Source organism: Thamnophis elegans, chromosome 2 (assembly GCF_009769535.1).
Source record: "Thamnophis elegans isolate rThaEle1 chromosome 2, rThaEle1.pri, whole genome shotgun sequence".
Classification (NCBI taxonomy): Eukaryota; Metazoa; Chordata; class Lepidosauria; order Squamata; family Colubridae; genus Thamnophis; species Thamnophis elegans.
Genome location: NC_045542.1, coordinates 34,907,896 through 34,923,379, shown reverse-complemented (window position 1 = coordinate 34,923,379; position 15,484 = coordinate 34,907,896). Strand labels below are relative to the sequence as shown.

At 37.4% G+C, this 15,484-nt stretch overlaps 1 protein-coding gene across 5 annotated transcripts in view; it reads right to left on the bottom strand.

Annotated features, from left to right (window-relative positions):
• Positions 1 to 15,484, bottom strand: part of RHOT1 (ras homolog family member T1) — a 59,492-nt gene that overhangs the window by 39,903 nt on the left and 4,105 nt on the right. For all 5 annotated transcript variants that reach the window (XM_032210605.1, XM_032210601.1, XM_032210603.1 and 2 more), the window contains exons 2-7: positions 11,838 to 11,896; positions 10,383 to 10,464; positions 8,851 to 8,894; positions 6,368 to 6,421; positions 2,909 to 2,961; positions 1,814 to 1,922 (exon numbers count right to left, since the gene is read on the bottom strand). In XM_032210605.1, coding sequence (XP_032066496.1) covers positions 1,814 to 1,922; positions 2,909 to 2,961; positions 6,368 to 6,421; positions 8,851 to 8,894; positions 10,383 to 10,464; positions 11,838 to 11,896 — 401 coding nt within the window. The remainder of the gene's footprint in view (positions 1 to 1,813; positions 1,923 to 2,908; positions 2,962 to 6,367; positions 6,422 to 8,850; positions 8,895 to 10,382; positions 10,465 to 11,837; positions 11,897 to 15,484) is intronic.

Here is a 15,484-nt window from a genome sequence, read left to right as displayed (position 1 = left end):
AGGCTTAATATATAGCTATTGGATTGAAAGTCTCTTCATCCAAGCATTTGCATATTCTGCTTATGGAATAGTGTCATGATGGAAGAGATTCTTTTGTACAATATCACATCACAATTTTTTATCTCATTTAGTGTTTAAAGTTTTAGTTTTGAAGCCTACTGTTATCTTGACCTCATTTTACCATATGCATCAGTTTTAGTTTTATTTTTAGCTGCTTCAATTTTATTTTTAGATGCAAATCCTTGAAATTAATTAAAATGGAAAATGATTTCAGAATACCTGGGCAGTAAAAACAGTTACATTACTATTTCCTTTAATTATATTTTAATCTAATTTGCAAATAAATACTCTTCCCCAAAGCAGCTTACATTTAAAAAAAAAAGCCCTGCTGATTTACAATCTAGAAAGACATTTTTTTAAAAAAAGGAATGGTCAATAAAAATGGCATTTGTATTCAGTTGTGAACAGATTTCTTTTTTTGCTGTTACTAGTAACACTCAATTCAACTCTTTTGTACAGAAAGCAGAATGTTGTTCTCCACAATTCAATACTCCATGAAAAAACTACCAGTACTCATTCTGGGGGAAAAAAGCTTCCTGTATCTGCCCCTTTTTTTGATCAATACAGGTAGTCCTCGACTTACAATCACAATTGAGTCCAAAATTTCTGTTGTTAAGTGAGACATTTGTTAAATGAGTGTTGCCCCATTTTACAACCTTTCTCACCACGCTTGTAAAGTGAATCACTGCAGTTCATTAGTTAGTAATCTGGTTGTGAAGTGAATCGGGCTTCCCCATTGTCTTTGGTTGTCAGAAGGTTGCAAAGGGATCACATGACCTTGGGACACAGCAGCGGTAGTAAGTATGAACCAGTTGCCAAGCATCTGAATTTTGATCACATGATGATCAGGATGTTGCAAAGGTCATAACAATGAAAAATGGTCATGTCACTTTTTTCAGTGCTGTTGTAAATTTGCACGGTCACTAAATGAATTGTTGAGGACTACCTGTAGCTGAAGCTAAGCTGTTCTCTTGGTATTTTCTGGGACAGAAGAGACACAACCTCCCAACAGCCCCTTACTCCCCCAGCCGGTACAGCAGGTGCTTCCCTCTACTACTGTTGTGGCCCACCGGAAGCCTGTGGAACTGGCAGCAGAGTCGGACAGTGAGGAGACTGGGGAGGAACCTGGGCCAGTCCTTGGGAAGGCTCAAACAAGGGCTCTGGGAGTTATGTGTTGCCTCCGGAGCCTCCAGAGTTGGAAATCAGCGAAGCAGAGGAACAGGGGGAGCCTGTTCCCAGTGCGCGCATGCGCAGAGCTGCCATAAGGCAAGAACAGTTAAGACAAAAGGGACGACTTGGGAGTAAGGCTTGGAGGTGATTGGCCCCTCCTATAAGACATAAAGGAGGGGCAAAGGCATGGCAGCCTTTGCAGGAAGCAACATTGTCGTTCTGGTGGGTTTAAATTCTAAAGCTCCTTTTTGACTCTTTGCTCCATGTGGCCTTGCAAGCTAATTGCCAGTTAGGTCTTTGGCAATGTTTCAAGGGAGATAATGGCAGGTGTTTATCAGCCTTATCCTGAAAGAATTTGGCAGACTTCTGGCAGACTCTACAAATTATTTGTGACTCATTAAGGGCTGTGAATGAACATAATTCACAGCTGCTGAAATAAAAAGAGGGTTTTGGGGACTAAGTGTGTGCTTTTTACTGTATCAGGAAGCCTAGGTCAGAACTGCAATCCTAGATTTATTTAAAATTAGAATTCTGATTTCCATGATGTAACTATGCATAACCACAAACATGTTTTTTTCAATACCTCTACACAAGTTTCAATCTCTGTATACTGGTTCATGATGGGAAGGATGGTTTCCATGCTACTGTACTCAACCAGGTCTGACTTGTTTCCAACCAATATAAGCGGAAGCCTGAAAAAAAAAAAGAAGTTCTCACACTGAAAAATTAAAACAATATTAGATAGCTCATAAACACACAGCAAAAAAAACCTATTATTTGCTGTTCAAATTGGTATTCAAATTTTAGCCCCATAGTATACCGTAGTAAAGGAACATAATTTCTGAAGTGATAGGACCATCTCTCAAATCAACCACATGTAGTTTTATCCTTTTAATACTGTAAGCTGCCCAGAGTTACCCTGTGATAGGATAGACGGCCAATAAATAAATAAATATGTGACATTGAAAATTCTGGTCTCTTTGGCCATAAAACACAATAGTTTTAACTAAATCGGTTATATGGCTGGTTTGAAGGCTATATATGATCTTTCACTACCACAGCAAGCAATACATTCCTATAAACAAACATGGCTAGGATAAAAATTATGTTAATTTAAGTTAATTATGCACAATACATTTGTTCATTAAAATATGAGTAGTTTTCCCTTATGTGAAAATCACAGTTCAATACAATAACGAATCCTGGTTTCCTTGGGCATGTCTAGGAATGTAAACATCTTATACTGTATAAAAGAATGCCAGCATTTCAGTTATGTTTCAAATGTAACTTTAATATCTAATACCGGTAGTTTACATTTATTTAAGTTTAGAATTATTACCTGGATTAGACCACATACATATATTCACTGAATTACCCAAATTCCCTTACTGTTTTCAAACCATGTGCAAACTATCGAACTATCACAGGTAGACAAATTTGAACTCCTGGGTGAAAAGCCAGATATAAATCTAACAAAATAAATGCAATTATTTTTTAAACATCAATTCCAGATAGCTAAGCAATTCCCAACAGTACAGTAAGAAGCAAGCTAATGAAAAGGTCAGGAAATAAACTGTGAGTTTATCAATAACCTTCCTCTAAAATGTAATTATAATTGGCGTTTCAATAATATTCTTTAATTTTTCACTATTGAACATTAAAAGATTTTAATGTGCACCTGCTATCTTTATCTGTTCTTTCATTGATGAGAGGGATCCACCGGCTTGTTACCTAAAGCAATAAATCAATATTCATTTTAAAAAGTAAGGCTCCATTATTCATTTCACTATATATTTCTATTTTGCTATTAGATTTCTGAATATTTAAAATATATTTGAAGAAGAATGCAAGTGCAAAGGGTAGGAACAAATAGGCAAGACAAGGTAATCCTTATGGCAGATATACAAAAATTAAGTTTGCTTTCCTTCACTGATAATTGTGAAATGATAAATTCCAGTGTCAAATTTAGGGGGTAAAAAATAGAACAAAAACTCCATTCAACATAATTGCATGCAAAAAATACATAATCTGCTATGTAGGAACTGCACATTTTCCTCAAAGATATCCAGCAACACCACAAACAATTTTCCTACCCTCGTACCCCAAAATGAATGCAACTTTCTAAATAATTGGATCTTTTTCAGATTCTAATATATTAACCTGATGCAATATTCACTAAATTCAAATTACTTTCACATTCCATGCCTAAATATTAATGTATCAACACTAATAATACTGTTAAATTTTTCTAAATGAAATATCACAAGACTTCATCAGAAAAACTAAAATTACTGTGGAGCTCTTGGTGCTCTCTAAACTTGGTTGTTTGCTGCAGATGTTTTATTACCCAACTAGGTGACATCATCAGTGCCAGTGAGCGTGGGATTTGCTCCCTGCTTATGATATATACATTAGCTTGCTCGGACAGTGCTGGTGGGAATGTGGTTTTCTCCTTCGTAGTTCCTTGATTGTTTTCTGCTTGTTTCCCTGGTTTGCTTGGTGTTAAGCCAAATTCAAAAAAACTAGGGAATTCAGACAATCAGCCATTAATAAACACATGGAAAGAAAATATATTTATACACCATTTAAAAGAGGCAACAAAAAGCTAAGGAGACAAATAGAAACAGGACATATTACTCTCCAACAGCCAATATCCAGATAAGCAGAGATTAATCAAGACACTCAAACTATCAAGCAAAAAACAATATCTAATCAAGGAACTATGTCACCATCAACACTAGCAGGGCAAATTACTGTGTAAACAAGGGGAAAACCTCATACTGGCATTGATGATTGATGATGTTACCTAATAGAGTAATGAAATGCCTGGAAACAAATAACAAACTCAGAGACCATCAAGGACTCCACAATTTAATCATAAACTGCATATATTCTGTTCTACTCAAACTAAAAAATATATATTCCATAGCATTTAAAGTTTATTTGAATTCTTTTACAGAGGTCCCTAGTTTCCTCATCTGGATCATTCAATATGTTAAATTTAAAAACAGCAAAATATGCCCTTTCATTAGATAAGTGATAGTCAACCTGGTCCCTACCGCCCACTAGTGGGCGTTCCAGTTTTCATGGTGGGCGGTAGGGGTTTGCTGTAACTCTTGCTTTATAAATTTTATAAAGTAAAGTTACTTCCCTACTTTATAAATCACCATTACTGTGGAACTGGTGGGCATTTAGAAATGTTTACTACTAACAGATACACAAAAGTGGGTGGTAGGTATAAAAAGGTTGACTACCCTGCATTAGATGATTACAAGTGAAAGGGCCACACTTTGTCTATCAAGAAAACAAAGCAATTCTACCACACATTTTAGGACTAAAGAAGAAAAGATCCACTTGGATTGATAGAAAATTAAGAAAAGACAATTTCATCATCTTTCAAAATGGCAATCTTAACATATGAAAGCAAACATATTCAAGATCAAGAAGTACACTATATTGCCAAAAGTATTCGCTCATCCATCCAAATAATCAGAATCAGGTGTTCCAATCACTTCCATGGCCACAGGTGTATAAAATCAAGTACCTAGACACGCAGACTGGTTTTACAAACATTTTTGAAAGAATTGGTCGCTCTCAGGAACTCATGAATTCCAGCATGGAACTGTGATAGGATGCCACCTGTGCAACAAATCCAGTCGTGAAATTTCCTCGCTCCTAAATATTCCACAGTCAACTGTCAGCTGTATTATAAGAACGTGGAAGTGTTTGGGAACGACAGCAACTCAGCCACGAAGTGGTAGGCCAGGTAAACTCATCCAACATCAGTGTGTGACCTCACAAATGCACTTCTGGAAGAATGGATTTGGATTTTTTTGGATTTTAACTTTATTTATATGCCGCCCTTTTCCCTGAGGGACTCAGGGCGGCTCACAATCCAGGGGGAGGGAAAAACAAAACAAGATACACACATAAAGACAATACATCATTAAAAAGCGCAACAGTCATACTATTCGGGTGGGGTTGAAGTCTTTAGCCCCAGGCCTGTCGGGACAGCCAGGTTTTTAAGGCTATGCGGAAGGTCTGGAGGGTGGTGAGGGTACGAATCTCCACGGGGAGTTCGTTCCATAGGGTCGGAGCAGCCACCGAGAAGGCTCTCCTCCGGGTAGTTGCCAGTCGACATTGACCGGCTGATGGAATTCGGAGGAGGCCTAATCTATGGGATCTTATTGGCCTAGTGGAGGTAATTGGCAGTAGGCGGTCTCTCAAGTACCCAGATCCAATACCATGAAGGGCTTTAAAGGTGACAACAAGCACCTTGAAGCGCACCCGGAGATCAACAGGTAGCCAGTACAGCTCGCGGAGGATAGGTGTTACGTGGGTGAAACGAGGTGCACCCACGATCGCTCGCGCGGCTGCATTCTGGACCAACTGAAGTCGCCGAATGCTCTTCAAGGGCAGCCCCATGTAGAGCACATTGCAGTACTCCAGCCTAGAGGTCACAAGGGCACGAGTGACTGTTGTGAGAGCCTCCCGGTTCAGGTAGGGGCGCAACTGGTGCACCAGGCGAACCTGGGCAAATGCCCCCCTGGTCACAGCTGACAAATGGTGTTCAAAAGTCAGCTGTGGGTCCAGGAGGACTCCCAAGTTGCGGACCCTATCTGAGGGGCGTAGTATTTGATCCCCCCCCAGCCTGAGAGATGGAACACTTGGCCAATTATTGGGAGGGAAGCACAGCAGCCACTCAGTCTTATCTGGATTGAGTACAAGCTTGTTAACCCCCATCCAGTCTCTAACAGCCTCAAGGCCCTGGCTCATCACGTCCATCGCTTCATTGAGTTGGCACGGGGCGGACAGATACAACTGTGTATCGTCCGCATACTGGTGGTATTTTATCCCGTGCCGTCGAATGATCTCGCCCAGCGGTTTCATGTAGATGTAAATGGTCAAAAAGTCCCATAAAAACACTCCTAAACCTTGTGGACAGCCTTCCCAAAAGAGTTGAAGCTGCTGTAGCTGCAAAGGGTGGACCGATATCATATTGCACCCTATGGATTAGGAATGGGATGTCACATACAGTAAGTTCATATGCAAGTAAAGGCAGGTGAGCGAATACTTTTGGCAATATAGGGTATGTTATAATAATATAAGGACAAATTAAAAAGTGCTTTCCTCATACCTTATCAATTGAATTCTTGTTGTTAACTGCATATACTATGCAAATTACATTTGCCTGGGACAAAGAAGAAGCAAATGGTTTATAACTGTAAGGTTTTCCTCAGCAAATATCTTAAAAGACATTATGAAAGACCACTTGATAGTTCCTTCTGATATTCAATAAATATGAGATATTAAAATTGTGAACTAGCAGTTTGCTTGTAGGTTTTGTACTGTGGGCATAAAGAATAAAAACACAAATACATACATCTATTTTTGAAACTTGAAACTTGAATGTAATTTGGTGAATCTTGTTTGGAGTTTGTTTGGTAAAGATTAGAAAAATCATAAATGGATTTGCGAAAATGTGGAATCATATGCTTCAAAGTGAACTATATTTACAAACAAATTCACTAACTTTCCCACCAAATTTGTCAGTAAAAGTTTCAGCATCTGAAAAAAGCAGCCTATTATTTCAACAGAAACTTGTTCTGCTTGTGCAAAGGGCATTTCTTCTCCATCTTTTCCCTATCTTTTTTGTTGTTCCATGGGATGAGTGTTCTGAGGTTAGATTGAAAAATTTCAATCCATAAGAGGAAGTCTGCTCATTAGTCATCAAATCAAGACAAAGATCCATTAGTTTATTTTTAAAATCATCTTGTACGCCCATCCTAGTCCAAGAAAGGCTGCCTGGAATCACTCATGCCTTAGTCACTTCCCAATTGGATTACTGCAAATATATTCTACAATGATATCCTTGAAAAATGCCCAGAAGCTTCAACTGATCCATATGTTGCAGCATATCCAAATTCTGAATGCATTGGATGTGGTTTGTATTATTCCTGTGTTGCCTTGCTCTTGTGGGTGCTACACTGGCCCCCAGTACAATTCTGGATATAATTCAATGTGGTTATTGCCATCAAAGCCTTGCATGGCACAGGATTAAATGACTTGAACTTCAGTTTTCCCACCCGATCTGACAAAGTGGGCATGCTCCAGGTCCCACCTATTAAACATCCTCTGATGGGACCTAGGAGACGGGCCCATTCTGTTGTAGTGCCTGTTATGCATAATAATTTCCTTAAGATCAGAAATATCCCAAAATTCCAGGTGTCCTGGAAGGTCATGAAGACTTGGTCCTGGATATTACCTCAGTCGCTGGGATGTTAGTGCCAGGGGTGGGTTTCAACCGGTTCGCGGCGGTCCCTGCGAACCAGTTGGTCGGCGAACCCGGAAGTAAGTAACTTCCGGGAATGGCGAAGGGCCAACCTGCCCGCCCGCGCTCCTTACCCGGTTTTGACGAGTTTTGCGCTTCCACACATGCGCAGGACGCATACAGCGCCTGCGTGATCCTCCAGGAGCAGCTGGAGCATTGCACAGACGCTAGTACGCATGCGTGCGCCGCGCCCGTGCACGAGGACACCGCCGGCCCCGTTCCAACCGAACCAGTTGGAACGGGGCGAGAAACCCACCCCTGGTTAGTGCCCATCGTCGATATATAGCTGCACTGTGAGTTTGTTCAGGTGCCTGCCTATGGTATTATAGTTATTTTTAACTTTGTATTTGAGTTTTGAGGTTCTAATGGCCATGTAAAAATTTCAAAATAAATTTATAGAAAATATTTTTGCTTAAGTCCCCCCCCCACCATCATTCTGGCATGAAGGACTTTGAAAACCTGGGCCTGCCTGACAACCACACAGCTGCAACGATATACTTTACTAAACATCCATTCCAGTTAAGACATTTCGACTGACAGTCTAATGGGAAGAACCGAAAGTGAGAATGTTTCATAGCCCAAGGATATATTCATCATGGTACAAGCTTTCCTCATTCCTGTATCAGCACTCAGATAAATCATGTCTTTTAAATGATGATTTGCCAGGTGTTGAAAACCTGGCTCATTTAAAGCAACCAAATCACTTTGAAGATGCAACATAAATGTCTTAAGCCTGCAAACAAACAAAAACCTGTGTACACTGGGTTCCCAGCAGAGTAGCCTTGGGCAAAAACAGAATTAGAGTCTTTGACCTACTATATTTCAAAGACAAGACAAAGAAAAAGGCAGACCCAGTGTATATTACAGCATATTACTGGAATGCTTTTGAAAATCCCATTGGGAAGGCCTTCTCCTTATTTAAGCTGTTTTACTAGGTAGCACATCAGCTATACCAAAATTGAGATAAGGTAAATATAAAACATTTGGCCTCTGGTTCCTGTCTGATTTTTCCCTTTCAGCACTCAAGAGTCAATCAATCCAGGTTGTTGTGAATATTTCACTATAAGAGTACTTTAAGTAGTTCACATACAAGGGTAAGTGAGGTGGGCTTTGGGTCGGTTTGGTAGTGAACCCAGTTCATGTGTGTAAGGAAAGGGGATACTTTTCATTACACAATAATTTCATAATAATCAGAATGATTCTGACTTTTCTCATGGAAAGAAATTCAACAAGTTCCACAGAATAGGTAAATCACAATTATTTCAGGACAGAAGACACATTCCGCTCACCTGAGATATTTCACGATGGAGCTGTTCGTCACTTTGCTCATATTCTGCATGGAATAGAATGTCACAATTATTATTCATCTAAATGATCAAAGAAAAGCCAGTAAGTATACTTAAATAGTAAGAGACAAAATGTTTTCCAGTCTTAATCAGACTATTAGTATAGCATTCCAAACTGCAAATATTGCAGTTTGGAATGCTATATACATAATTAACAACTGATTTTCAAGATGCTCCATTACACCTTGCCCTAAACATTTGCACACAAGTTGGGATATAAAATAAATAAATTTCCACATACTATTCTAACTTTCTGTCACCAAGCACATTCCCAAGCCATCTGCTATTCTATTTGTACTTTCTATCAACCTATTAAAAGGACAACTAGAAAGTCCTTATCTTTGATTGATCTCATTTTGACTACACAAACATTAGCATTCTAGAGCCAGAGAAAAGAAAGATCATTTAAGCATGCAGGTTCAATGTATTGGAAAAATAAAGTCCTACGTTATTCTTTTGATTGTGCAATGTAAGACTGTCTTTGATCAATTATTTGTTTTCCAGTCTCCCAAGTAAAGTTAGATAAAATGGGAAATAATAAAAAAGAATGGGGAATACAGTAAAAGCTTGAGGAGGAGGTAGTATTTGTTAAATGTGAATGACCATTATATTTCAATATGTATCACTTGCAAAATGTGACATAACATAACAAGCAAAATTATGTAATAAGGCAAGTTAGGTCTACCCTGAATTTAGATTTAGGAGATTTGTCCACTAAATGAGGTTAGACTGTCTGCTACATTGGGGTGAAGTTTGGATTAAAATGTTGCATGCTAAATGTAAAATCTGTTAAATCAAGCTCGGTAAAACCAAGGTTTTATAACAGTGTTGCAACAAAGAATTATCAGAGTGAAGATAACAAATGAACCTCTACCAATTTATTTTCTTGCCTCTAATCTTAAAAATAATTTGACAAATGGAAACTTTATATGTTTGCTACATCTTATAAATGAATTTAATGGGGGGGGGGGATCAAGTCACTTCTAAGAAAGTGATGTTTGGTAAATAGTACTTTCCCCATTGACTTTTCCAGCTTCTTCCATTGACTTTGCTTGTCGGAAGTCAGCTGGGATGGTTACAAATGGTGATCACATGACCCCAGGACAATCCAATTGTTATAAACATATGGTAGTTGCCAAGTGCCGGAATTTGGATTACACGACCATGGGGATGCTGCAATGGCTGTAAGTGTGAAAAACAGTCATAAGTCACTTTTTTCAGTGGCATTGTAATTTCAAATGGCCACTAAACGAATGGTTACTAAGTCAAGGACAACCTGTATATTAGATGCATGTAAAGACAGAGAAGCACTATTAATTGGGTAGAAGAGAGGATTTTCAATACATTAATCTTAGAGCTCTATATGCTACTGTCCATATTTTTCCTTTATACACCTGATGAATTGTTCTTTGATACCTCCATTCCCAGAGCAGCCAAACCATAATGAATGTCTCTTTTTTAATTTATAAAATTACCTGAATAATCCACTATATGGGTTGGCACTCTTTCTGGAGTAACATCAGCCGGGATAGTGATTTCTTCAGCTCGGGGAGGAACCTTGATGTATGAAAAGCAGAAATCTTAGTTAAATGCTTTATATAAATTGCAAAGTTTGTAACCTCTAATAGGAGAAACTGAGCAATTATCTATGATACCTCCCCTTAAGCAGGAAACTTCAAATGCAGTTAAGTAATACAATTTTTTACTATTTGCAACCTTATTTGATTTCACCAGTCTCCATTAAGGAAATTCAACATTGTGCATTCCTTACCATAAAAAATCCAGTTTGTTCCAAAGTCTGACTGCTACATAATTTCTATTTCTAACAATTCCAAGTAGTTCTACTACACAACTTTCTAATCAACGAATCCCATGACTAATAAGGTTGGATATAAAACCATAGCAAACAGCTAGAACACTATATTCCTTATCATTGATTTTTCCACAGAACATAATGGATAACAATGGAACTCTCCATTCCATTCTCAGATGTTCAATGATTTTTACCAAGCCATTCATCACAGTAGTCAGTGTCATATACAGTCAGATTTTAGCCTAATGAAAATTATGGCAATAAAATCTTGCACGCTAATGATCAAAAATATATTATTATACTGTGTCACTCATCGTATCAACTACGAATAGAAATGGTTAATGTGTTAAGTAACTTGTACATGTTAAACTTACAAATTTCTTTAACCTAATTTCCCACATTTTTCAAAGCTTATAAAGGAATCCCTCTTTTGTGTATCTAAAAGAAAATAGCATAAAATACATACAGATACTTTTAGAAGCAAATACTTATATTATCTAAGCTTATGCTTTAGGAGTTTTTTATTTCTATCAAGGGCTTTAAAAATATAGTGAAACATGAATAGATAGCAGTTAGACTTATATACCGCTTCATAGGGCTTTCAGCCCTCTCTAAGCGGTTTACAGAGTCAGCATATTGCCCCCAACAACAATCCGGGTACTCATTTTACCCACCTCGGAAGGATGGAAGGCTGAGTCAACCCTGAGCTGGTGAGATTTGAACAGCCGAACTGCAGAACTGCAGTCAGCTGAAGTAGCCTGCAGTGCTGCATTTAACCACTGCGCCAGAGGACACATATCTGTTTCTAATGAACATCTGGTATATTGACAAGTATGCAATTATTGCAATTTTATATAATTTACAATTATATAATATACAATTTATGTAACGATACCCTTTACAGATGATGGCAATGATGTACTCTAGCAAATGTAACTCACAGCAGAATGCTGTCCACTGTATGTATAATCTGTTATGTTAAATAAATAAATAAATAAATAAATAAATAAATAAATAAATAAATAAATAAATAAATAAATAAATAAATAAATAAATAAATAAATAGAAATTTAATTTCACAAGGATTTTTTAAAACTCAAGTGTCATGAAAACTTACCTCTTCAGGAAATTCTTCACTGACAAGAGACATGATAAGTGATGTCTTCCCAACTCTGGCTGTGAAATTGAGAAGATGAACATTCCTGAAGGATTTCCATAAGTAATTCTTGGCAGGGGTGGGGGGGCGAGGGATGGTGTCAAGAGTTACTACCAGCAATAGTACTGCTAACCAGCAATAAAACTGTAGACAAACCCTTATTTTTAAAAAATAGAGCCATGTTTCTTTGAAATGACAACTATAAAAGTACAATCAATATGGTGAGTTCTACAAAACTTTCTCATTTTTTAAAAAGAAAATCTTAATATAGGTCAGCTAATAGAGGAAAAAAATCCTTGCATGAATATACAGCAGTGGTCCCCAACCTTCGTGGTGGCAGGACCACGACTGGAGGGGGAGGGAGAGATGGTTTTGCATGCTATCTAGCTCCCACACATGCATAGATGAAGCTTCACTCGTTTGTGCAGCCTTGTTCCTAACAGGACATGGACTGGTACTGGTCCATGGACCCCTGGGGATCCTTGATATACAACTCCTTTCCAAACAAGATTAAAACTACAACATCCTCATAATAAAGAATTCTGGGGTTCAATTTAACAAACAAGACTTTGCCAAATTACTGCACTGATCAATGCTTTTGAAGACTACTGGATTACTATATACCAGGATAGCAATTGATGTGACTTTCTTTCTACAACACGCTTAACTAGGTCAGTTGTGGATTGGTTAGAATATCTGGGGAACATCATAACCAGACCAACTGATCTAGTCAACTTAAATTCCAGGTGGTCAAACATAGCCCAAATCATGCCTAGTGTGAGTCCAGTTAATTAAACCTAATCAGTTGTGATATAAGTACACACAATGAATAACATGTAGTAGCCCAACAATGCTTGCTGCTGGCAGTTCCATCAGGAAAAAGCCAGGAATCAGTTCAAAGCTCATGGAATTGATGGAAAAGGGATCACATGTCATTCCAAAATGGAAACTTTTGGCCCACTTTTTGTGATTATGCTCCACTTTCATTTTTAATAAACTCTGGCTAGGTTAGTGACTGGATAGGCTATGTGTGTTATGGAAACAGGGGTTACAATTATACCAGTATTATTTTTGAGTGAAAAGCAAATTGTGGTTACTATAAATTAGTTTGAGAATAAATTAAGAAGTATCAGAAGAAACACCCCAAATAATGGCCCAGAATTCTCACTACAGGTAGTCCCTGATTTACAACCATTCGTTTAATGACTATTTGAAGTTACAACAGCACTGAAGAAAGTGACTTACCATTTTTCACACTTACGACCGTTGCAGCATCCCCATAGTCACACGATCAAAATTCAGATGCTTGGCAACTGACTCATATTTATGATGGCCACAGTGTCCCAGGATCATGTGATCACCTTCCGACAAGCAAAATCAATGGGGAAACTAGATTCACTTAACAACTGTATTACTAACTTAGCAACTGCAGTGATTCATTTAACAAGTGTGTCAAGGAAAGTTGTAAAATGGGGCAAAACTCACTTAACAAATGTTTCGCTTAACAAGAGAAATTTTGAGCTCAACTGTGGTTGTAAGTCAAGGACTATCTGTATTTAACTATGAAACAACTGGTAGATATCATGTGATATTGTCATTTAAAGCAACAACTGTCATTTCAATGCAACAGAATGAGATAGATATTCTATGTCAATTAAGTAAGAAAGAATAGGAGAAAGCTAACTTACTTCTTTCTGAGCCAAGAAAACTTTTGATGCTGCGGCTTTGGAAGATTTTTTAAAAAGGCTTTTAAAGTCTTTGTCTTACAGGAAGAACTGAATGAGCATAATGACTTCATGCAAAATGACTGTTGGCCTAATAGGATATTCAAATGACTCTGTGAGTTTCCTAAAGTTAGGCCTTGTTGAATCTTGCAATCAGAAATAAAAGTGCTATTAATACTTTTAAAACTGGTACAGCACTGAATCTTTTTGCAGATGGTCATATAGTTCCCTAGGAAATATGGAAACCTTTTTTTCATGTTTGATTTGTATATAACTGGCATAAAAAATTAATAACGATAATAATATCTTGACTGAGATTGGCAATGCAAGCTTACTTTTTACTATCCAAAATCATAACAGAACAGCAGCATGTCTTTTTGCCTGTGAAGACTGGGTTAGAATAATTTTCCTTTCTTTTTAAAAATTTCTTTTATTTTCTTTTCATATATCAGCCTAGACAAAATCAACCAATAAAAACCCAGCAAGTAGACATGTCTATTTTAATATGTAGCTTAGTATTGACTTTGTGTGGCATAAGACTAAACATCATGGGAACTGCTTTGTGGAAAAGCAGAATTTTAGTTCCTATTTAACTGCACATATGTTAAGCCCATATGTGAAAATATTCCCAAATTTGAGGCAACTGCAGAAGGAGGGAGTATTCAATCTTTCATTAGCATTTGTTCTGCTATCACCAGGCACATTCTTCTCCTTTAAATTTACCCAATACATTTATATATAATCAACAAATATAAATGAGCACAACCTTGTTATATTTTAAAAATTATGGATTTGTAAAGTTCAGTTGAGCATTTTCATCAAATGAAAATTATACAATTCCTTTAGAAATGTAAATTTACAGACACATTCACATATACATGGGTGCAACTACCACCACATATCAATCCAAAGGACTTCAATATCACCAAACAGTATTTTTCTATGGTAGTAATGCACTTGTTCAGATTCAATCCAAGTACTCAAAAAGATAAATTTATGTAGGGTGTGATTTAGCTTTCCACACTTCACAGATTTAATAAAGGTTATTAAAATTGTCCAAAGTCTCTGTTATGCAAAAGTTTACATTGAAATATTTTAGCTTTCCAAAAATGTTAAAGTGGCTGCAATATTGCTGAAATTGAAGCACAGTATTTCCAGAAAGTAGCTTATGGCCTAATTCTGTTTTCAAAAAACATGAGTTGCCCACACAAGTAAACTTCAAATACACCAAATGCGTCATAGCACACAACTAAAAATATAGTTTAACAATTGGTATATTTATAGTATCCTTTCATGCCCGAACCTTAAAACATTGACAATTACAGATAGTCCTCAAACTACAACCACAATTGAGCCCATTTCTGTTGTTAAGTGAGATATTTGTTAAGTAAGTTTTGACCCATTTTACGGCTTTTCTTGCCACACTTGTTAAGTGACTCACTGCAGTTGATAAATTAGAAACATGGTTGTTAAGTATATCTATCTGGCTTCCCCGTTGATTTTGCTTGTCAAAAGGTTGCAAAAGTTGATCACATGACCTTGGGACACAACAACAATCATAAACATGAGTCAGTTGCCAAGTGTCTGAGTTTTGATCACGTGACCATGGGGATGCTGCAACAGTCATAAGTGTGAAAAATGATCACAAGTCACTTTTTTCAGTGCCGTTGTAATGCTGAATGGTCACTAAATGAACTGCTGTAAGTCGAGGATATTGTACCATGTATATTTGCAGACTACCCTCTGTATCTCTCAATGTGTGATCCTTCACTGCTATGTTTCAATTTTATACTAAACTTACGCAATATGGCAGAGAATACACATTCTCTATTTAAATTAGCGATGTACAAAGTATTTCAAATAAAAAAGATCCTCTATGTACAT